Source organism: Falco naumanni, chromosome 7 (assembly GCF_017639655.2).
Source record: "Falco naumanni isolate bFalNau1 chromosome 7, bFalNau1.pat, whole genome shotgun sequence".
In the NCBI taxonomy this organism is placed as follows: Eukaryota; Metazoa; Chordata; class Aves; order Falconiformes; family Falconidae; genus Falco; species Falco naumanni.
Genome location: NC_054060.1, coordinates 13,791,997 through 13,816,176, shown reverse-complemented (window position 1 = coordinate 13,816,176; position 24,180 = coordinate 13,791,997). Strand labels below are relative to the sequence as shown.

At 40.6% G+C, this 24,180-nt stretch overlaps 1 protein-coding gene across 1 annotated transcript in view; it reads left to right on the top strand.

Annotated features, from left to right (window-relative positions):
* Positions 1-24,180, top strand: part of SH3GL3 (SH3 domain containing GRB2 like 3, endophilin A3) — a 58,800-nt gene that overhangs the window by 17,680 nt on the left and 16,940 nt on the right. The window contains exon 2 of the mRNA XM_040600776.1: positions 23,849-23,917. Coding sequence (XP_040456710.1) covers positions 23,849-23,917 — 69 coding nt within the window. The remainder of the gene's footprint in view (positions 1-23,848; positions 23,918-24,180) is intronic.

Here is a 24,180-nt window from a genome sequence, read left to right as displayed (position 1 = left end):
CTCTTCTAGAATATGACTGACAATATGCCAACGTTTTCTAGAATAGGGCAAAGCATAGATTTTCACTAGACCGAGTGAGAATTCCTAGGTGCCGTGTGAAGAGGACAGAAATGAAGAGGTATTGAACGGACAAGGTAATGTAAAGCTTTCTTAGTTTAGGACAGAGAGGTTAGTAAAGAAGTCAGGCTATCTTGGTGGATGGTTAGATTGGTTTTTTGTATGCATAACTTTCCACTGCCTATGCAATTAAAATGTTTACAGAACTGGCTTTAACAGCTGGATGCCATCAGACTGAGGATGCAGTTGCATGGCAACTTGCATCACCCTAAATCTAGGCCATCATAGCCTTGTTCTACCGACAGAGCAGTACCTTCCTGCCCACTCCCTTGAGGCAGGTCTGAGCGCTTGTGTGATCACACACTAAGCTGATAGAGGCAGCTTACCCATCTGAAAATTAACCCAGCTCAAATGTGTGATTAGCTTTCAGGTGGATTAATTCACTTAAGCAGCTCACGGGATAGTCCCACAAGAGCTAGTACCAGTGCAATGGAAGTATTGAGAATGTCTCGACAGGGATGAAAAGGATTTAGAGAAGGCTAAGCAGCTGTGGAAAAAAACCTTAATGAATATTAGAATGTTTTGTTCACATTCGGAGTAGAATAAACTATGCTTTGTAAGATGTTTGTATCTCATTGACATTCTGCATTATTAGCCAACAAGAGAACTCTGCCACCAGTTCCCCCTGGGTTTAGTGGTGACTATCGTGATTATGATAATAGTCATGTGAGGGCAAACAAATAAGACAAAAAGGTCTATCCATATTCCAGCAAGCCTGTGGTCCAAACAGGGAAAATGGGTGGTTTATGTAAAATGGTGGTCAACCTGCATGTAAGTAAAAGGAACGCTCCTGGTGAAAGCACCACCTCAGACCATGTAACCTACAAATCCTTTGAGTGATAGGGCTTAAACAGTAAGATCTGAGACCCTTCAGTCCGACTTCAGTGGAAGACTGAGAATACTGTTGAAGGAGGTGGGGAAAACACATTTTCTGAGTGCAGGAAAGAGCTGTGAGGATATTGGGAGAAGGAAGTTCTGCTGTATTAGAGTAAGGACTAGTGTGACAAATGGTGTAGAACAGGGATACAAGGATGTTTGAGGTAGCAAGAGGCAAGCTAACCAGTAAAAAATAAATGTGGTATAACTTTTCATGTTCTCCACATACTCTTCAGGTAAAACAGAATATTGTAAGGGACCACTTTGACAATTATTTGTTAGCATCCGTAAAAGCAATCTTTAAATTCAGTCATGAGATGTCTAATGTAGAAATATCTTAAATCACACGGGAGTTGGAGTATGAAAGAAGATAATATAAAAAGCCTTCATATTACTTGGAAAGAAAGTGTGTAAAGGGCATTATTTAAATTGCTAATATTAAGGGTTTTGTTTTATAGCATAATCACGGTGCTCATCTTTGCAGTGGGCATATAGGAGTATGTCAAGAGGAAGCCATGCCTTCCTTACAAGCACAGAGAGGAACTTTAGAAAGAGGGATTATTTTAAGGCCAAATCAGGATTGTATTGCTGCCAGTGAATTTTTGCACCGGGAGCTTGTGGAGGGAGGAAGAAGTGTTAATGTGATAACAGCCAGCGGAACTCACTCTGTGTGGAACTTGTCATTCACAGCTTTAGCTCCTCTCCATGCAGAGGAAAGGGGACAAAATATTTGCTGGTTGCTACACCTGAAACAAGATGCTGAAACAGAGGCAGGAAATGGTTGGGGCAGGGTACGTACCCAGCACTGAGTCTTGCTGCTCATCCTTTGTCACCCTGCAGAAGGGCTGCCTCTGTGTGCGTGCCTGCTGCAACCGCTTGTCTGCAGTGCTCATGCACCTGCTTTCTCGGTGGACTCTGGCTGGATAAGCAAGTGGCAAACAGATTATAGTTTGGAATAAAAATCCCCGCATTTTTGAAGACATTTAGAATGTTTTCTTTAACAAAAGTTTGGAACTGAGTGAGGTGAGGAGTTGGTGAAATTGGAAAAGGGAGGAAAGCTATTAAGATTTTTTTTGTTTTTTTAAATGGCCTTTTGATGGCTTTACAGTTCTGGTTTTAGGATATGCTCACTTCCACAAACAACAAGGTTTTAAACAGATTAGGGAACAGTATTTTAGATCTGCAAAATTAAATACTGAAGTAAAAGAGTGATTCTGTCTGTGGAGCTTTATGGTTTCAGGTATATCATTGTTCTTGGCTACATGAAATCTCACTTCAATTAATTTGATTTTTTTTTTTATCTTGGTCTTCATCGTAATCAGGTTTTCTCATTAAAAGCACTTGTATCTTCTGAAAAGTGGACAGTTGTGTCTCATGCTTATTACATAGTCTTAAGTAAGCTTGCAAAGAATGTGTCTGTATCTAAAAATTTAGGTAGGTTAGTTTATTACATTTGAATTCTTATGAAGATGTTTGCCCTTTGGGATGTGTACAGTAATGATTACTTTCAATTTACTAATTCATTAATCCATGTGTAGGCATCAGTGTTGAGTTCTTTGGGAAACAGTGGAGGTTTGTCAGGAAAGTGTTCAAGGTTTTGCAATACAAAGTAGTTTTTGTTGTACAATGCATGTGCTAAAGAATAGCTTTAGCAGACAAGTTTGACTAAAATGCTCAGTAATACTGTGACGTGTCACTGCCTGGTGCGAAATGAGTCACACTCTATAGAAATGCAAAATCACATTATAGAATCCAGAGTCTTGTACCTTATTCATACATGGACAAGAATGTCCTTTGTCCATGATACTCTTTTTTTTCAATATCTGTATGCATTTAATTTAAATTCATGTTGGTGTATAAACTATCTCATGCTAATGTTCTGTTTGATTTGTATAACTTGCCTGCATTTTCTATGGCTTCAGTATCTTATTGTCCTTTTGCACTGCTCTGTTAGATGTGATTGAAGACAAGGCATGGTTGTCAAACTGGAATGACTGTTTTGTAATATGTAGAAACACTGGCCTCAGAGCTCTATTTATTTGGGCTTGTCTGGAACGATTTCTTATGTTCTGTCTGAACAGTTGCAATGAGTAGGAAAGGTAATTTAGTGCTATTTGGAAGACAGGTAGAAGTCACAAAGGGCACTCTGAAACCTTTCTGTGCAGAGGTCTGAACAAGTTTGGAGAAAGTGTGAGTGATAGTTACTGGAGCTCTGTGATTTATACATGACATGGAGCTAAAGCACTGTGGTTTAGAAATGCCTATGTGAAACCTGCATTGTGTGCTTTTGTTATCTCACTGGCATGGGCAAACAGTTAAAGTAAAAATCACAGTGTTAGTAGGGTGCACTGGGAAAGCCTGTCTAGGTACCTGGGAAGGATGTTGTCTGATAAGGATTTTAAGTTTAAAGTATTTGAGATGGTGGATCGCCATGTCCAAAGGAAAGACTTCAAATCTCAACGTGTCTCAGAATTGTAGTGCTAGAAGCAGAGACTATGTCCAAGTTCAGCTGGTTTAAGAGCCTATAGGACCCAAAGGTAAAAGTCCATCTTCAGGATAATAGTATTATTACAGCAGATTGTCTGGGTAAGTTACTAACAAGCTCTATTGATTGTTGGGTGGTCCAGCTTATTTGTGAGAGACTGTGGGGGAGCAGTGGTGGAAGAATTGTGTTTGAATTGTTCTTTATTGGAGTTCAACTTCTTCGGCCAGGATGGCTTTGAATAGCAAATGCCAGGCCTCTCTGCAGTTCACCTCTCTGTCGCTGGCATCAAGCTTCTGCTTTGTGACAGCTGCTCTTTTTTCCTTTAAATGTACAACACACATTTTTCATGTTACTTAGTAGCTAGCATTTATGCTCTGTGCTAGTGGTTAAAAAGAATGAAGAATGTGTGTAACTAGGAAGCTGAGAAAGCTGCTATATGTTAAGGGAAAGAAATGAAAGACTGCACTTTTACAACTACAGTTGAGGGTCTTGCCAGAATTATCTGCATATGGTTACCAATTGCTTACTATTTTCTGTCGAAGAAGCTTAGTAAAGAAAATTATCTCAAACAAGCATTGTCTGCATTATAAGAGAACGGACTTAGCCTTTTGGGTTTAGAAGTGGTGCAATACATTCCTTTAAACATTTCCCGCTAGAATAACATTAAATATTCTGTGTGCTTCTAGCTCATGTATTTGTCTAGTAATCTTACCTCATAGAGCTGTAGGTTCTCACCTGGAACTTCAATCAAAAAGTGTTTTGCAGCTGACAGATCTGAAGGCAGGAGGGGAGTCAAGTCCCATTTAAAAATTAAAAAGTTTGATACATGCTGATGACATTTTGTCTAAGTGACAGACTTCTAACCAGAGACTTTTACTCTTGCAGATGATTTAGAACTCAGTGTATTGCATTTTCCGAACACGGCATTGCAGTACTTTATAAGCCTTTCGGCAAGTAGCTGTTCACAGTTAATATAAGTGGTGATGCTTACCTGTTGTGTTCTTAAGTTCAAGTGTCCATGAGTCTGTGGGAAAGTGCCTTTGCAATTTAAAGGCAGGTCAAATTCAATGAAACAGAGTCAAAACCAGTGCATATCATTGTGATAGAAGGCAAGGCTGATAGAAAGTTGCTTTTCAAGCAAAGGTTTATTGCAACTGTCCTTGAAGGTAAAGGCAGTTGCATCTCTTTCTAGCTCGTTCTCCCCCCCTGCTTTCATTATTATCTGTTTCTCAAAATAATAGCAAGTACATGATCATCTCTAGGATGTTTGCTGCAGTATTTCTGTCCTAGAACTCTTCATTCTTTCAACCTTGAGTTAGAGAATATATAAATTAACAGGATAAACCCATCTTGTACTTTGATGAAAGAACATGAAAGTGTTCCTGAGCAGAGTACTGAAAAGAACAAAAGTAATTGCAGCTCTTGCTGGGAACAGAAAACAGAGACTATAGGGGAGAAAAAAAGGGGGGTGGGGAGTGGCTGGTGAGAGACAATGCTTAGGACAGACGGCTGGATGAATTATGATGATGTACAAAGTAACTGGTCATTCTAAAATATTTCATTTCCTGCATAAGTATAAATTCTCTGAACAATTTAACAAGCCACTGCTTGTAGCTGTGGGAATATACGTGGTTTTTTTCTTGACAATTATGCAGCAAAATGGAACCATAGTTGGACAGCCCTTTGATCCTCCAAGTTGGGCTTAACATTGGAACTAACATCATGATTACAGCTTTTTCTGGTAAATTTTATCTTTAAGTGATTTAGTTATGAATTGTTTCATAGGACCAATATATACTGATGATGGGGCCAGCAGAGACACAAATGCATCTGGAGCAACTCCATGAGGCCCCCATTCATCAAAGTATCTAGAAATGGCAATGGTCCTGTCAGTAGGCTTTCCTTTTGTGAGCAATCAGTTTGTCTTTAAATGGTAAAGGAACTGTGTTCCTCAGTGCAAAGCACAAGCTCTCGCTGTATCACTGTAAGTGTTAAGATATGGAACTAGTGACTTAAGTAAATATACAATTTATAAACTGTCAAATGGATCTCTAAAGCTGACCTGTCTAATGGACATGGCATTATGTCAATGGGTGCCCTTATTTCAGTCTGATATGAATTTATATAGCCTAGTCAAATTCCAAGGTGGGAGAGAGCTTAGAGATAAAAGCAAAATTACATTGTCTTCTCTGCTATTTGAACTTGGCTTGCCCAACTCAAACAGGCTGAACTCACGTTAAAAACAGACTTAAATGGAATAAAGTATGAAATATACTGTAAATGAGTTCAAATGTCAGTATAAATTAAAAAAAGCTATTAAAATATCTATATATTTAGAGATCCCATGGGTTCTTTTGATTTATGTACATTCTTTGTAATTTAAAAAAGAAAACAAACCATAAACTCTCTGTTTATATTTGGGTTAGCAATGGAACATTTGCATCATGCTAGTGGGAAAACAATTGGACTACTTGAAGGTACTGTCAAATGCAGAAAACAAACACACTGAAGAAGAAAAGACTTATTTTCCTGTCTACTCCCTATTGGACTTTTAAATCTTTTCAGGGGATCATTTGCTAATCATAGGAAAAAAACGTAAAATCATTTAAACAATGACATTTCTTTTAGCTGTTACTTTTCTTTTAAATAGAATCAACCCCTCCCCTCCAGGCTGGTTGAGATAGCAGTTAAATTACTGTTTTCACCAGCTGGTAAACAAATAGCCTATCCAGGACTTCTCTTTCATTCCCATGTGTATGCATGTGCAGATGCAAACTGATATCCATATGGCCTGTAGTAATAGGTTCATCTCTAGTTACAGTATGTTAAGGAAATTTTATTAAGAGCAATATTTTCTGTGGCAAAGATGCTGCTGTAGAATGTGCAGAATTTCAATTTACAAAGGCATTTGTCTTATTGAACTTGAACATATCTCTGAGGAGGGAATGACAACAGGTAATCTGCTGTCCCAAACAAGATACAATAGGAAAAATTAAAAACTACATAATAGCAAAAGTATAGTAACAACAAGGCACATCCTTGCCTTCCTGCGTTTCCTGTATTGCCTTCATTAGTGTTTCTGACTGGCCCCTGTGCAGCCACACGAAATGGTATTGCTGGATTTGCAGTGGCAATACACTGTGTAGGAAGAAGATAGGGAAAAGGGAACTTTAGAAGTAGTTTAGAAATAGTAATTGACCTGTTTTGCTTATAGACTCCCATAGCTAGCTGAGCAATACCTGGTTTGGTTTTGGTTCATGGTAAATGCATGTGCATCCCAAAACAAAACGGAACCAGTTAGAAAAAACCAAGCATATCTCACTGCGCTGGCTTAATCTCTAGTTGGTTTTGGGTGGTTAATGGAAAATACAGACCATACAAAACCATAAGCCCTATGCAGAGGCAGCGAGTAGGCTTTCCTCATTCGTCTGTGAGGGGAAAATTTATTCATTTAGGCTTGGTTTGAGTTTTGGTCTGAAGCTGCAGTGAAGTACTTTACCTCACATCCAGACTTGCACACTGGAGAACTGCTTTTATGTGACATCTGAAGCCTCAAGTCTTGTAGCAGGGCGTATAGCTTGAGTGCCATGATGGGTAGTTGGGCCTTAGCTATGCTAAGTGTAAGATGGAGATTATAAATGTATGGTAATAAGACCAAATGCCTTGCTGTGATCAAAGCCAGCATTTGTATTTTACACCACTGCCTCTTTATTCCATCTCTGTCCTACTGACTTTAGTAGAAAAGCCTTTTTTCTTTTGAAATTTCCATGGTTCAGCAGTGTCAATATTTTGCATGTGAGGCGTGCTTTAGCATCAATGGAAAGTAGACTCTAGATGGTTTTAAATCTAAAACCACAATATCCTGGAATCTGTTTCATGAAACCACCTATTGGAAGAGGTATTCGCTGAAGAAAATTAATAGGGAAGTTTGGTGGAAGAAATTGCCCCTCTTTTCCCCTGAGGAGCTCTGAACTACTTGCTGGCAGCTGCTGGAGACTGGCAGCTGCTGGAAACTGCCAGCTCAAACGCTGCTGCTTTCCCCGCCCCCCCCCCCCCCCCCTTCTCTTTTTTCTTTTTTCCCTTCCCCTTCACTCCCCCCCCCCCCCCCCCCCCCCCCCCCCGCCGGGTGTGATTTGCACAGGTTTTGAGCAGGGTCTTACATACAGCATAGATGGAGAGATGTGTGTGTCAGAAGAAAATAAAGGAAATAAAAAGAAACATAAGGCAAAGAGAGAAGAACGATAAGGAGGCATGAGGCAACTGAGGGAAAAAACAACTAAATGGAAGCAGTGGTAGTGAAAAGAGACTAAATTGAACTGACTGAATTGAAAAGAAGTGCAGAGGTACCAGTGATTAGTCATGAGGATAAAATGTGTCTCGGAATGCATGGCTGTCTTAATGTTTCTGTGAGAGAGAAAATCTACAAAGCTTTCTAGAAATACTCGAGGTGGGAGAAAGTGACAGCTCTGCACTTCTCTACTGTAATGTGAGGTAAGTATGCAAACAGGACTGCCAGGAAAACCTGACGCAGGAGTTTAGTGCCTTAATAGAGCTGACTGCCCCTGGCACAGAACTGCATGCAATACAATAGCTGTCAGTGGTAAACTGATTTTCTTGCTCTCCCCATTCCCTGCTTCTTGTTTCAGATTTTGAGCTTTAAGCCAAACTCTTATGTTTCTCAGTTTCTTGAAGGTGGCCATACTCAAAGGCCCTGATATTTGAACTTGTGGCATTGATTTAACCCTGATGGTACGGAGGAGTGTCAATTTTGCTGTCCTTCCCAGGGAGGCAAGCGGTGTTCATGCTTCAGCCTTGCACTGACAGCTTCAGCAAGCTTTTAATTGTCGCTATGGCTCTGGGAACTCAGCTCGCAGTGGCTGGCTAGGGAATACACTGAACTGCCACATCCCTTCTTAACAGGGACACATTTCATCCCTGCGCCTCTCTGCCAGTATCAGAGCTGCGCTGGCTGTCAGAGGATGATTGGTACAGCTATGGACCACCTCTCGCCAAAGGCTGTGATACTGGGATCCTCAGGCTGAAAGGAGAAATTGCAGGAAACCTCTGGTGAAAGTAGAGCTAAATTCTCACATGTTCACAAATGAAATACGTAAATTTAATGTGCTTATGTTTTAAACAGGATTTCAAATTATTATGAAACATTAGATGTGCTACCCTTTCAGAAGTAATAATTTCTGTCATGGTTTCCTTTAAAACTTTATTTTTGCAAACTCTAACACTAGTGATATAGGTGAGGGAATTGCCAACTTGAGCTAATTTTACTAGCACAAAGGACTGGGATTTGAGATGTTACAAAAAGAAGGGGGGTAAGGGACTCCCGGAAGAAATTACTGAATCAATTGCAGAAGAAGAATGCTGTAGAACACAGGATTTCTGTTTATAAATTAATATTATTGCATGTGCTGTTTGGGTTGGTAGGATTGCGATTAGTTTACAAATACTTGTAACAGTGTTTCTTTGCCTAAGTGTGTCTGTTTATTTGCAGTGGCAAAGTGCTTCCAAGCCAGGAGCCATTGATCGGAGCTTTGTTGTGCAAGTCTGTCTTCTTTCTAGAGCATTCAATTTCTTGTGTAATTTTTAAACATCTAGCTTATTTTTGTGGAAAAGTATTTGCTGATTGTCAGAATTCTTAATGCCATTTGAAATGGTTTAGGCCACAGTGCTATGCATCTTTATATATACATGGTAGTTTGCAAGGAAGTGGGGGGTCCAGACAGGCACAGGTAACTCTGTAGTCAAGCAATGGTTTAAATGCTGTTAATTTCTGAAGTGTTTCCTTTGTGATAATTGTAGACCATCCGCAGAAGATGTCCTAAACTGTATGTATGCCCTAAAGCATACTAATGGTTCTACATGCTGGATGCATAGATTATTTAAGAAAATACCCACAACATATCCAGCCGTTATTTATGAATGTAAATAAGAGAAACCGTCACTATGCTGTGCTAGAAGAAATGCAAGGACAAACTATTTCCTGAAAAGAAGGCATCAAGTAATAATAATGTAGTAGTAGTTAGTTTAGCTGCTGTCAGCTGTTTATGACTAGAATGTGAAATTAAACAGAGCTCATATTTTTGCAGTGTTGATTTCTGTGTGCTTCTCAGGCTAGACTCTTAAGAAGTATTTACATGCTTAGAGATTTAGATAAGCACTTGGCAGGTTTTCAAAACCATCCAGATCTCTAATACCTCTTGGGTTTCTTGAGGGGTATGGGGGGGGCAGGGTATGTGCGTGCATGTGCATGTGTGTGCATATAAAAGCTGTTGGTTAATCCTGTTCTTTTGAAGCAAAAGCTTATTCAATTTAGTAGGAAATAAAATTCCATCCCAATCTGCTGAGCCACTGAGTTATTTCACAAATACTGTTTTTCTTGTATCTTCCTTTCCTGTCATTTTTTGTTTTATTCTTGTTTTCCTTCAATTGCTTTTATTTGTGAGGCAAAGAGGAAACTTGTTATTCCCTGCACCTTCTGACTTGCATGGAAATGGAAAAGGACACGTATCAGCAGATTTAATGGCATGATGCTGTTATGTGTCGTATTTATTCCCAGGATCAATTTTGCAGATTCCAGTTTAGCATGGTTTTGGTGCCGAGCTCTGGCAGATTTATGTTTAAGAAAGGGGGGGAGGGGGGGAAGCTAGAAGTGACTAGGGAAAAAAGTGTAGAAGTGACTAAACTAGGGAATACTTTCTAAAATATTGTTCTTATGTTTCTACTAATTGCTCTCTCGAGCAGATTAGGAGATTAATGGATGAGTCTTTTATATTTACTTGCATAATCACTATTTAACATTTTGGTTACTGGTGTATTTTGAAATGTTGCCTTGCTGTAACTGCATGGGATGTGATTTATGTTCCTTACAAAGGTTCTCAACTTTGTTGGTAATACTTCCATGGAAAGTACTGCTGCTGCATTGGGACTGCAACTGGACGTTGTAGTACCTTGTTGTTTTCTTTAAATTTAGTTTTAGCAGGATTTATGCAGTTAGCGCAGGAGCTATCATTTAAAAACCCCCAATAATTAAATCCTGTAACTGCAGAGTCAGTTAAGCTTATGTTAGTGTAAAACCAGAAATTAACTGTTCCTTGCTTTGTGTGCAATTTCAGGTAGCTTTGATACAATGTTTTCTGAAGTTTGGCTTTGAGAGAAAGGTGCTCAGCTGGACAGCACAGTTTATTCGATTTCTAATTGGGGTCAGAAGTGACTCATTTTGAGCAAACTGTTGAACTTTCTGCTAAGCAAATGATTGCATATTTAGACCATGTGCGTATTTTTTGTTAGTATTTTCTCTTTTGTAAAGTTGCAGTTATTTAGGAGCTAGAACAGTCCATGATTGCATAGATCAGCAGGAAAACAACATCAATTTGCATATTTTTCAAATTTTGAGTGATAGTACTTTTAAATGTGAAACATATATCAGTTTGAACATGGAAAACTGATATAAATACTTTTCATTTCACTTTTCTAAAAAACTGTCTACGATAAAAATATTTCTTGCACAATTGTACACTCATTTTTTATTTTGCTTGCGGACAAAATCTGCAATTGTGTTCCTACAATAAAGTTTAATGATTGTGCAGTAGTTGACAACTCACAATTTGGATCTCATAAACATAACTTTCACTCACTTTGCCTGTTCAGAAGTACATACAGAATATTTTATGTAAGACAGCATTCTTCATGGCGAAGAGTGGAGATCTCAGACTCTTGTCATTCTATTTTCAGAGTTAACACTTGTCTACTGTGTGGCCAAGGACAGGTCGGTTTAACGCAAATTCACCCAAGTATTAGGCTTCCAGTTCCACCTTCTAAATTACTGGCATATTAGGAGCTTGGATATGTGGTTCATTCTGTACTGATTTGTTCCTCTTTTTTTTTTTTTTTTTTTTTTTTTTTTTTTCCTATAGCATCAAAACCTATCGCAGAGGCTAATAAGCAGCTCTTGCTGAGAGCAGAAGGTCTGGAATCCAGACCTGTGAACAAGCAGTATCAGCAGTACAAGTAGCATGTGGGTTTTGTTTTTATGAGAGACTCGAGACCTTTGGAACGTCACAGAAGGAATCAAACTGTCCATTACAAAGTGAAGATAAAATATTCTGAAGTATGTTAAGAACTTTAAAAGAGTGTGCTTTCTTAGAGGAAAGGACAGCACCCTTCTCAATGTGCAGACTTCTTTATAAGTCTAGATTACAGTGTCTATATTTACACATACTTTGGCAGGATTTTGTTAATAAGGTTAATTTGAAAGGCTGCATGATTGTGTGCTGTCTGGATCAGCTGGGTACAGGATTTTGAGTGTTGACCAAGTAACAGTGAGTGCCCAGCATTCCTGACCCTACTTTTCTGGCACAAACTTCTTGCAGAACAACTTTAAGGAGTATCAGAGCTATAATGTAATGTCTGATGTTACCATTAATAAAAAACATAACCAAACCCTAAATTCTGGCAAAAAATACGCATAAGAAATATATTAGAAAGAGCATAGGAATCATATGGGGTAAGTTCAGAGTATTGCTGTCAAAGAACAGAGATATTTTTTTTTCCCCCTGCAGGTATAGCGAATAACAAATTGAGTCATAAATAATATTTCATTAGATGTTATTGTTAAATTTCATAAACTGCAGGACCATGACTGGTACATTGTCCTGTTCTTACAGATGACTTAAGTGTTTAATGCCAGACTCTTCATCTTACTTTATCAGTTGTAGATCTTTTCTTAGAGCATGAGGCATTAACCGAGTCATTTGCTGCCTGCTTTAGAGATGGTGAGTTTCTAGAGCACATACACAGAATCTTACAGGTCTGTCAAGACCTTGGATAATCTTGTGTCTGTTTTTGCCCCTTTTTCTTGAAAGAACAGGAATCAAAAGATATTTCATGCATCTCAGAGTTACGTCAGCAGAAAGAATTGCAAGGATGCTAGGAACTTACAGAAATGGACAAACGCCCACATCATATACATCTTTATGTAAATCACTCATTAGCTTTGTCAAAATGGCATGCCTTTCTCTTTTGAAAAAATTCTGTTGTGATAATACTCCTAAGTGGCAGAATCTTTTGTTAAGACTACACAAAATCATACAGGTTATCCAGTTAATCACACTCTTAAAGTTTTTGTTTTTTTTTTTTAAATCTTCCATTGTTTTTTGATTGTGTAAGTCCTTTCTGAAGGAAAGGCAGCACTCATCAACCAGTAACCTCGTTTGTCATGTTCTTGGGTTCTGTGCCTTTTCTGGTTTTCTTCGATGTGATGTCCCAAGCAAAGGCTGTTAGATTGATTAAATACATTTTGACATACACCTAGGTGTCTTCAGCCCTTATTCATACAAATTGATTTGTTAGAAGAGGTCACACAAAGTGGTACAGAAGAGCTGTACTTAAAAGAATTTAAATCAAGGAAATTCTTGTCTGAATAGTTGTGAGTTTCTAGCGCCATTAGTTTGAAAGCAGAACCTTTGGTTGATCAGTTGGTGAGGTTTTTTGCTGAAAGATAGATGTCTTGGATTGTCTCTGTGAGGTGTGTCTCGATTGCCTGCTGAAATGACTACATCAGCAGGGAATTCTGTCACTGCTGAAACGTGCCTGTGTGTACCAGTGCTTGTAAGGGCTTCCTTGATCCCAGAATACATGGCTTGCACTATTTGAGCTTCCTTTCTAAATAAAACTAAGCTGCCAATTCTGAATCTTTGCCAGAACTGTGCTGTTGCCGCTCAACAGCTGTGGCTGTTCATTGATTCAGTGTGGTAGCTGTGGACCTTACGTTCCGTGATGTGAATGGGTATTTTTTTTCTTTATGAGCATATGGGGAGTTTTGATGGACTGGGTCCATTCTTGTTGATACTGACAGCTGTAGAATTGACTGTAGTGGTCTCAGCTGGTTGCCTGGCTGGACTTCTCTACAGTTTGGGTCATGCTCGGCTATGAAATGTTTGCTCTGTGTTAGAAGGTGGGCTTAATAACAATGCTTGTTATTATATAAATTATATTATTTTATATAAATCTGCATGTGACCCACTAACAGTGACATGCTTGAAGCTGAGTTAATGTTACACCAGCAGCTTACAGAACATCACCTTGTCGGAAGCACATATACGGAGACACCCTCAGATCCCTTACTTCCCAGGCAAGTCACATTGCAAAAGTATTTCTCTTCTATTCATCTTTATCTGGTGTATCCTTTTATAACTCAGGTCATCTGTCTTCCTAAAAATAATCTACTGTGATCTTGTTGCTCCTGTTTGCCTGAGAAGTTACAAGTAATGAAATAAAGGGTTCATAAATATTAGTGTGATGGGAATGTTCTTCGTGAGTATAAACACTGTGTTATTCAGAGATCTCTTGGTAGAAAAAGTATGTTTTGCTTCTTGGGAAATAGGCCCTTGAAATTCCTGGTGTCCCTTAGATAGCCTGGGATTTTTTTTTATTATGCGAATAGAATTTCCTACCTAAATCTGTGCTCTGAAAATAAAACGGAGCCCAGTTTTTATTTTGTGTGTTTATAAATTGTATGAATTTTTTAAAATGAGGAAATATTTAAGAAATATTTTAATGATATTTATCTTAGTGTGTCCTTAAATGTAACACATTTCTACATATATTTAAAATCCTTCATATTTTTAAACAATACACGTTTCTCTAGTATTTTGATTTTGTTGGGTGCATGGACAAGACTTACTGTTGGGCCCATGAAAAATCTCTTGAAGGAAGTTTCAATGTAGGGCATGCCCTTTCTTTACTCCAGGCAGTGTGAGCATAGTCATGAGCTGTCCTTGAAGTATAGGCACATCCTACAGTTCACACTTTATTTTTCTACTTTAAATATCTGGGAATAGAGAACTTCAGTGAAACAGTAGCATGTGAATTTGTGCAGCGGTGGCTGTGGTGTTCTGGAGTCCTGGTTCAGCCGTTTGGGATGGGTAATGAATTACAAGAGAATCATCCAATTGGATGCAATCCTTCTGTGTCTCTCTCCATTTATATAAAAATGTAATCTGCCATAGGTACTGCTAGAATGCTGTTTTAATTTTTGTATCCGCAATAGGATTACAATTTTTAATCAGTCTTAATGACTTATATAAATTCCAAAATATTGTATTACATTTTACAATTATGCTTAAACTGTTAGCAAAAGAGAAAGCTTCACTTTCTTAAATACACATGTACCAGTGTTGTTGAACTCAAAGATATTTTATACCACTCAGGTAGCCATGAGAGCAATAACGAGTATTTGATATTTAGGGCACAGCTTCTTGCACTCCATAATTTTGATTAAATAGCAGTAGGACCCAGTTCAGCTGTTTGATTATTTTTTTCAAAAAAAAAAAAAAGGAGTTCTCTCTGTTGCTGTCAGAAATCTTTTTTACTGTTTCCCCAAATTTCTCTTTGGAGAAATCTGTGTTACTGCTAGCTGGAAGTTTAGTAGAAGAAGTTATAAAATGCTCCACGTAAAGGTGATGACCCTTTGAGCTTGATACTGTGAGGTGCTGAGCAGTCCAGTCTTGATCCAGCAAAGCACTTAAGCACCTACTGAAGTATGAACTTAAATGATTTGCTGGAGGTCAGCCAGGGTGTTCGTATTTGCATGACTGAAACACAGGCACTTTGTAGTAGACCCCTTATTTATTCTGGGGGGCAGAGTAAATCTTTTTTCTTTCAAGTACATCAGAGCAAGAATATTTTTATTTTCTTTGAAAACACAATGTACTGAGGTAAGCAAAGAGCTCTTGCCATTGTTTAGTGCTTAATCTCTAAAATAAGAGGTTTGGACTTTCTCCAAAGCATTAGGATAGTATGAGCTGTGTCAATATAATTAAGAGAACAGCTTCAAGTACTGGTACGCTTTTATAACTTGGAGGTTTTTTTCTGTCCTTGTTGCATTGTTTTAAGGAGCCTGAGAAAAATCACTTTTTAGGTACGTATTACCCATTTTCACTTGCTGATGATTTTCTGCTTTAGTGGCTCTGACATCCTTGTCTTTGCATGGCTCCAGGTCCTTAGGACATTCTGGGTGCAGCAGGAGAGACCTGAAGAGGCTTCCATTCTCATACCTGCTTGGTTTCACATCCTCTGCAGCTCTGCCACAGGCCAAGTGCTGAGTTTCTTTAGTCTTTTGTTTAGATCTGTGTTTGAAAATGTGCATCTTAGTTTAGTTTCTTAGTGTTGGGTACTTTCTTCTGGGCACTCAGACCTTCAGTAGATCTCTAGAAGTCAATCACAGGGGTGTCTATAAGCTGCCCCTTCATTCTGGATACTCACCTAGTCAATAAAGCAGAATATTTTATTCTTCATCTTGAAGATTATTTTTCTATCACAGTGGCAAACTTTGTACAGATGGCTCTGCCAGTGTGTACTCCTTTATTTTAGATGTGATAAGATGCAAGACATTAAGTAAGCTGTGCTGTAGATTCAAGTTCTTAGTCGTGAGCGCTGCATGAACTAGTAGTAACCTTCTTTTTGAGCGTGGGAATTAGCAAGCTACATATAATATAGCAATCAGGGAAGAGGAAAACCAAGTTATATATATAGCGTTCTAGTAGAACTTAGAAGCACAAAACAGGGACTTACAGATATTTGAAGTTAAACTACTTTTTGATCTAAAAGACAGGCAAGCACCTTGGTTCTCTAATCTGATAGACCATTCTGGAAAAGGACAGGAAAAGAAAATCTCTCCCCTTAGGATGCTGAGCACTGCAAGGACATTCTATCTCAGCCAGAAGACATCTTGCCAGCCACCTTATTCTTCCCATTGTTTATGACAGACTTTAATGAGATTCTTCAGAAAGCTATTAGTATTGTCGCATTGCATTAAATCCTCTATACATGATAATCTTAACGCCAAATGAAACGGTTACATGGCTGCAGGGCCACAATTGGAAGTTTTAATGATTTAGCATAACCATTATGCATTAAACATACTGGAATGTTGTATTTTGTATGAAGTACTGTGTTTAAAGATATATTGTAATGTATTTCTGCAGTTTGGCCCAGTTACATGCTTCTGCAGGAAATGTAGCCATATAGTTACATTATTTCCTGACTCCCCATGTCTTAACTTGGGATGAATCTGTAAGTTTTCCCAGTTGATTGCTGGCTCCTTTTTAGAGAGGGGGAAATGAATTTAAAGTATTTCCATAGCTTTGGCTTTTTTGTTAAAAGATTTTTCCTAAAATCTAGGTTTTGCCTCATGGGTTTGACAGTGCATATTTATGACAACTGTAGGAATTTTCCATCCTGTTAAAGTTTCAACAGATAATTTCAGCAGATATTGCTTTAGAGCAAAATAAGCACTGTTACTTGGTGAAGAGTCATTAAAAGCTCTTAAAGTCTTTAATAGACTATGGAATCATAGAATGATTTAGGTTGGAGAAGACCTTTGATGTCATAAAGTCAAACTGTTAACCCAGGACTACCAAGCCCACCACTAAACCATGTCCTTGAGCCCCACATCTACACATTTTTTAAGCACTTCAAGTGATGGTGACTCCACCACCTCCCTGGGCAGCCTGTCCCAGTGCTTGACAACACTTTCAGCGAAGAAATTTTTCCTAATCCCCAATCTAAGCCTCCGCCGGCACAACTTGAGGCCATTTCTTGTCTTATTACTTGTGACCTGGGGGAAGAGACCGACCCCCCCTCACTGCAGCCCCTTGCAGCAGCTGTGGGGAGCGATGAGGTCCCCCCTGAGCCCCCTCCTCTCCAGGCTGACACCCCCCCCCCCCCAGCCGCTCCCCATGGTTCTTGTGCCCCAGCCCCTTCCCCAGCCCCTGCCCGGCTCTGGACACGCTGCAGCCCCTCAGTGTCCCCCCTGCAGTGAGGGCCCAGCGCTGACCCCAGGATTCGAGGGGCGGCCGCACCAGTGCCCAGCGCAGGGGGACGGTCACTGCCCCGGCCCCGCTGGCCACGCTGTGTCTGACACAAGCCGGGCGCTGCTGGCCTCCTCGGCCACCCGGGCACACGAGGGCTCATGCCCAGGCAGCCCCCCAGGCCCTTTTGTACCCTGGATGTGACCCCGTCCCGCTGCTCCCTGGGCCCGGCGGCGTTTTACCCCGGGCAGAGCCCCCGGCCCGGCCAGGAGCAGCCGGGCTCTCCGGGAGAGGCTGTGGGAGACGCTGCCGGAGGCTTTGCCCAGGCCCAGGCAGACGCCACCCACAGCCTTTCCCTCAGCCCCCAGCGGGTCACCCCGTCACAGAGGAGATCAGGCCCGTCAGGCAGGACCTGGGCCCGATCCCCGGCTGTCCCGCAGGTGCTGGGTGATGGAGCTCGGGGTGACCTGCTCCACGGCCTCCCCTGGCACCAGGTCAGGCTGGCAGTTCCCTGGATCTTCCTTCTGTCCCTCCTTGTGGATGGGCGTCACATCTGGTAACTCTGCTGGGACCTCCCCAGGTGGCCAGGGCTGCTGGTCAGTGATGGAGAGCGGCTCGGGGAGCGCTTCCCCCAGATCCCTCAGCACCCTGGGGTGGATCCCGTCTGGCCCCATAGACCTGTGTGTGTCTGAGTGGAGCAGCAGTCACTGGCTGTTTCCTCCTCGGCTGTGGGGTGTTTCATTCTGCTCCTTGCCCCTGTCTTCCAGCTCATGGGGCTGCGTACCCTGAGGGTAACTGGTCTTTGCTCTTAAAGACTGAGGCACAGAAGCATTAAGTCGCTCAGCCTTTTCCTTCCTTTCATTCAGTCATTAGACAGTGTCTGATGATTTTTTGGCCCATTATGTACAAGAGTGTTGCTGGCCAATTAAGGATGACTTCAGCTCCACTTGTTTCAACAGTAGCTGAATAACCACAGAAAACTGTGGTGGTTCATTCCCAGTTAATGACTGTTGCAAGAGAAAGGCAAAGCAAGTGAAACAGAAGGTCAGAGTGTGTGTGCAAGTATTGGCTGGCAAGAATCCTATTGACTTGTATTACAAAATACCCAGTGGATATATAAAAAAAATAGGGTAATTGTTTTGAGAGTTTTATCAGCTCTCTGTTGATCTGGGATATTTTTGGCAGTTTCTCGTGTTCAGTAACCTTCCTTAGTGAAATATGAAAAAGTACTGCAATTTAGTGGATATGATGTATGAAACATTAGTAAAAGACAGCATTTTTCTGAAGCTTATTTTTATAATCCATATGAGAATGGAGAAATGTACTGTTCCTGTGCAATAAGAAGGATAAATCTTGACATAGTTAAAATAAAAGTACTAAAAATTACATGAAAGCTTAAAGCTTTTTTTACTTTAGGGTTTTGGTGGGCCATAGATTTCAGTGTAAACTGTAGACAGTTTGTGTGCTGTGTTCATGCTTCATTACAACAGAACAAATCAAAATAAAATTACATTATCTCAAAGAAATTAGAGTAACCAAGAAGCAGTGTGAGAACAAAATCTCAAAATGAGGTTTATAGAAAAAAACATTTTCTCAGAGAATTTCTTGGAATATAAATTCCCTAGCAGATAAATATTTAGTCTTAAAAGACTGTGTAACAAAATTGCAATTTTCATTTTGAACAATAGCTGGATATACAGAACTTAAATAGCAATCACGATATCTGGAGGGGTTTCTTTCAAAACCTGTCTGTTTTTTTCCAGATTTGTCGTCCTAGAAGATTCCATATAAGCCCACCAGAGACTTTCAGATTGTTTATAAGACCACATGATACTTAATTTTTCAATATTAAATAGAACAGTAGCATCTAGAAAGAAGTTACAAGTAAGTTTGTCTACAAACTGCAGTATTTCTTTAGGCAAAAAGGCTATCTCCTGTTAGAGCATGCAAGTTTTACAGTAAAAGGTAGTTTGGTATAGCACGTAACTACAAATGAGAGGTGGTAACACAGTGGCTGAGTTTTTTTCTCCCCACGAACTCTAATACATCAAGTGTGATGGAGGGGGTTGCACAGACACATGAGAGGAAGAAATTGTTCTCATTTTACAGGTTTTCTGGGTGTAAATTTTGATCCAGATGAAACCTAATCAGCTCCACCAGAAATATGACTAGTGGATGTCTTTAGCGTCTGACCTGGCAGTGGAATAGTAAGGTAGTAGTGGCCCCCATGGTGGGAACTGTTTTCTTTGAGAGCTCCAAATTCTAACTCTGGCCCTGTCTAGCAAAAAGGTGCTGAATCCGTGGCACCCAGCTTCCAAATTTGGAGATGAAAGATTCTTCCTGTACAAGTAATTCCAAGCTCCCTCAGAGTACACGCCTTGTGTGATGGTAGCAGTTTTGCCTTTGATTAGCTGACTCGTAAAAAACTGATAGATACTGCCACATAATTACACAGCCCCACAGTTGGGCATGCTTCTATTTAAGTTCAAAGCATTTTGCAGCTTGATATAATGCATGTAAATGATGCTCAGCAAATAGTCAGAGAACTAAAACTCAGCAGCTGTCTCCTTTGTGCATCCGTTTTCAATAATTAATTGGATATCCTGTGACTTTTAATTGGGAGAGTGGTGATGCTAGTTTTACAACTCCTAAATTCAGTATGATCAGAACAAAAGCTTTTGTGTTCCTAAATGCAAGAACCGTAAAGCCAATCCTGATTACATAAAGATGAATGAAATAAGCTGTAGTGGTGTAAAATTTAATGATAACCATCAGAACTTGATACCAATTTTTACTGTCAGGAGTGCAGACAGCTTATAGACTTTAAGGAATCATTCTTTATGGCATCTCTCTGGGCACTGAGGTAGTCTCCTTTTTCAAAGGAAATTAAAGCTCAGAGTAAATATCATTGAAGAAGTGTTTTCTTGCGTTAAAAATAGAAGTATTATTAATGTTCATGTAGAACCAGGAAAGTGTTCTTTTTCATACAGTCATTGCTTTTGCTCCGAGACGTAGGTGTGTGTTAGGTTATTCTTAGTGTCTGCATGAAACAGTGTCAGCAGATCCCGTGGCGGCTCTGTGGAGTTGCGTTCACATGTTGCTGTAAATACCTGACTCCCATTCTAATTCCATAGGTCAGAAGGGCCCTCCAGCGAGCATCTACTTCAGCCTCTCCCTTGAAGCAGGGCCTTGTCTAGGCAAGGCTTGAATGTCATCGAGTGTGGGAGTCCACAACTTCTCTGACAACTCTAGTGTTTAACCATCCTCTTCGTGTTTTTTTCTTCTTTTTTCTTTCCTTTTTAACAGGTCTGAATTTCTTGTTTTCCAGCTTGTGACCGTTGCTTACTGTCTTTGTGCATGATTCAGGCTCCAAGTTTTCATACTCCCCCTATATAGATACCCACTTAACCTCTTCAAAATGCTGAACAAACAAACTCAGTGCTCTGTTTACATGCCATGTGCTCCAGTCCCCAGCTCATATCAGTGGTCTGCCACCAGACTCACCCAGGACGTCGGTGTCTTGTACTGGGGGGGCCAGACTGGATGCGTACTGCAGATCTGGTCTCACAGGTGCTAAATAGAGGGAAATTACCACTTCCCTGGACCTGCTGTCTGTGATGTTGCTAATAAAGCCCAGTGTGGGGTTGGCTTTCTTTACCTCAAGGGCATGCTTCTGACTTAAGTTCCAGTTTTTTTCCAACCACCTTACAACAGGTGCTACTCTGCAGAGCTGTTTCACAGCCCGTTGTCCTCCAGCCTGTACTGTTGCATGGGGACATTCCATTGCAAGCGTAGGGCAGCTGCATTTGAGCTTCATGAAGTTCTGGTCAGCCCATTTTTTTCCAGCCTGTGAAGGCTTTTATGAGAGCAGCCCCACCATCCTGCGTATCGATTACTCCCTCCCACGCTGGTCTTTTCTAGACTCTGAGAGGTATTCTATCCCATCATCCAAGTCGTTAATTAAATTACTCCATTCTTCTCTGCAAATTGTGGATGCAGAATATCTCTCTCTTTCTGAAAGCTGGTGCAGTCTCAGTCGTTCTGTGACTTTTGGGATCTAACTTAGCAGGGAGTAAGGAAAGCATGTACTTCAGTCCAGTGATCCCCATGCAAGGAGTGACTCGGTGTTGCCACAGATATTTTCTCCTTCTGTGAGTGGCATCAGATTTTATCCATTCAAAACACAGTGATGAGTTTTGCAACGTTTCAGAAGAGAAACCAAAACTAAACATGGGTGGCAGCATTTGAGCAGATGTGCAAAGAGGGCGAGCAGGCTGCAGCCCGGCGCTGCGGCGCGTGCCTGTCTGCACTGGGAGCACAGATGCACCAGCCAAGCACAAACCCTTGGATCGGCAGCTGCAATCCTGGCAAACACAGCCACGACACAGGAAGCCAAAGTTTCAGACTATTATTCGAGGAAAGTGTGTGTGACCATGTACGGTCATCAGTAAGCCAGGGGTAAATAGCATATGCCCAAAGACATTTACTGAAAACATACCAACTTCCAGTGCAGCTGATGAGAAATCGCATTTTTTCAGACTATCTTTGTTGGCTTTCCAATGAGCCAGTGGAGTTGTTTGTTTGGGGTTTCTTTCTGTCTGGCATTACTGTTAGTGTCCGTAGTTTCTGCTCATCCACTTTTGCTTTTTGTTATAACATTCAGATCTGTTCTCTTCAAGTGCAGGGCGTTTCATTATTTTAGTCATTTGGTGCAGTAATTATTAATTATGCTTTCACAGTTGAGCAGTCATGTTATTTCAGTGCATTTATTCTTTGCCAACATACAAATGGATTATTTGTAATGAGACAGCTATGGATTGCTACTGAATGTGGTTTTTGCAGCTTCAGCCTGGGAAGGATAATTCCCCCACTGCACTCAGCCTTTGAAAAGGGATCACCATGAGAGGTTTCAGGAAACCACAGATCTGTTCATTGCCTGCTGGAGAAAGAAAACATGTGTAAGGCACTGGAAAATGGCATTGATTATTTTAGGAATTAACGTTGTACAGAAAGGAGATAGAAACTGCCAGCACAAAGAAGCTGCACAATTTCTGACAGGCTGCTTTTCATGCACCTTTCTCCCTGCAGAGACCTGGGCACTGTCCTGCTTCGTGTGTGGCCTCAGGTTGCTTCTCTGCTGTGATGTCTTACAGCAGCAAGATGATGACCTGCAGGAACTCACTGGTACTTGGGCTTCTTCATGTCTGTTTTATCTGCTTTTGTGCTTGTTCTGCCAGTGCTTTGGAAGAGAGAGAATCTTGACAAGTTTGTGGTCTGCTTGGCATATATTAAGCTTAAAGAATGTAAATCCTACTGTAGAGCCAATAGAAATAGTAAGCAGTACAGCTCTCTTTGAACTCACATTTTCCCCTAAGCAGGTCTGTTCTTTTGGCTGTGTGGTAGTAGTGATATTGATGCAAGGTCAGCTGCCACTGAGCTCCCAGCTCTGCTTCATCAGCTCATCGCTGGTTTTTGGCAAGGCAGCGTGCCCCCTCCACACCTGTGCAGGGCAGGCTGTGACTGGGAAAAGGGAGCCATTGCACTACAAAGAGACGTGACCCGTTTTCAGATTATGCAGGTCCCCAAGGCTTTTTTAATTCGGTGAGATGAATTCCCTTTTGAAGGTACTGAGGACGAACAACACGCTTTATTGGGGGCAGGTTTGGGGAACGCCAGCAGTCAGTGAGCTAGGCCTGGATTTTACATTACGCTGTTACAGATTCAGTGGTAAAAGTCAATTAAAACAGAGAAATGTGTAGTTATTTTTATAGGAGTTATCCTAGGAATTAATGTTTGTTGAATATGTGTTAAACCACTTCTGTCATAGTGGAGTGATGCTTTCAAGGCTGTTTCACACCAGGTGAGGATCTGGCTTGCTTTTCACACACTGCAAGAAGCAGATAGCTGAGTTCTGCTTGAGTGCTTACCCCTAGCCAAGTTTACTCAGTGAGGACCAAACTCCTGTCTGACATCCTGGAGTTTTTACACAGGAGTTGGATAATATTTCAGCCGTCTTAAAAAGGTTCACTAAAATTCTCTATTTAAAATGGGTGCTTTGAGTTTTTGAAGAATGCATGGCATTTTTGTTTTCAGCATCATAAAGATGCTCAGTCACACAGGTGGGTCACAGTGCAGCATTTTTCATGAGTCTGTTCCTTCCATAGAACTGCACACAACTCCCAGCAGCAGGAATGGGAGCTGTGTCCCTGAACCTAATGGTACACACAACCAGAACGTACGCAGAAGTACAGAGCTGGAGAGAGATACTTGAAAATGTTACTCTAGGCTTACCTGCAGTCAGATTCTTGTCCCTGTGCCTGAAGTCTGCAGCGTAGGTGATTTTTTTGTTTGCCTGTTATAAATTCATATCGGGTATCTTTGTCTCTTGAAATCAGTGCTTCATTTCCAAGACTAAGGTCACTCTTCTCTTGCACAGTTGCCTCAAACAGTCGCTGCATATTTTCTAATTGGACTGAATTTGCGTAACTTTGAGATATATATTTTGTAATTGAATATTTTTTTTTTTGTTAAATTTATCTTTTTACAGTTGTTCAGTGAAAAAATAAGTGGAGCAGAAGGAACAAAGTTAGATGAAGAATTTCAAGAGATGGAAAGGGTAAGGAAGGTTAACGCGTTTTTCAATATTAAGCTATTGCAGAATCAAAAATGTTTCATATTCCAAGTGTTAGGATGGTATTGTAGATTTACCTGGGGGGAAACCCCACCATGTGCTTCCAAACAGAAATGTGTAAGTGCAGATTTGTCCTTGAGCCTTGTCAGCTCAGCCAGGGGGGAAGGGACATCTGCAGAGGCTGTGTGAGCAGAGGAAGCAGGTTCGACTGACACCTTTTGAGAGTGAAGAGAATCTCCTCCAAGAAT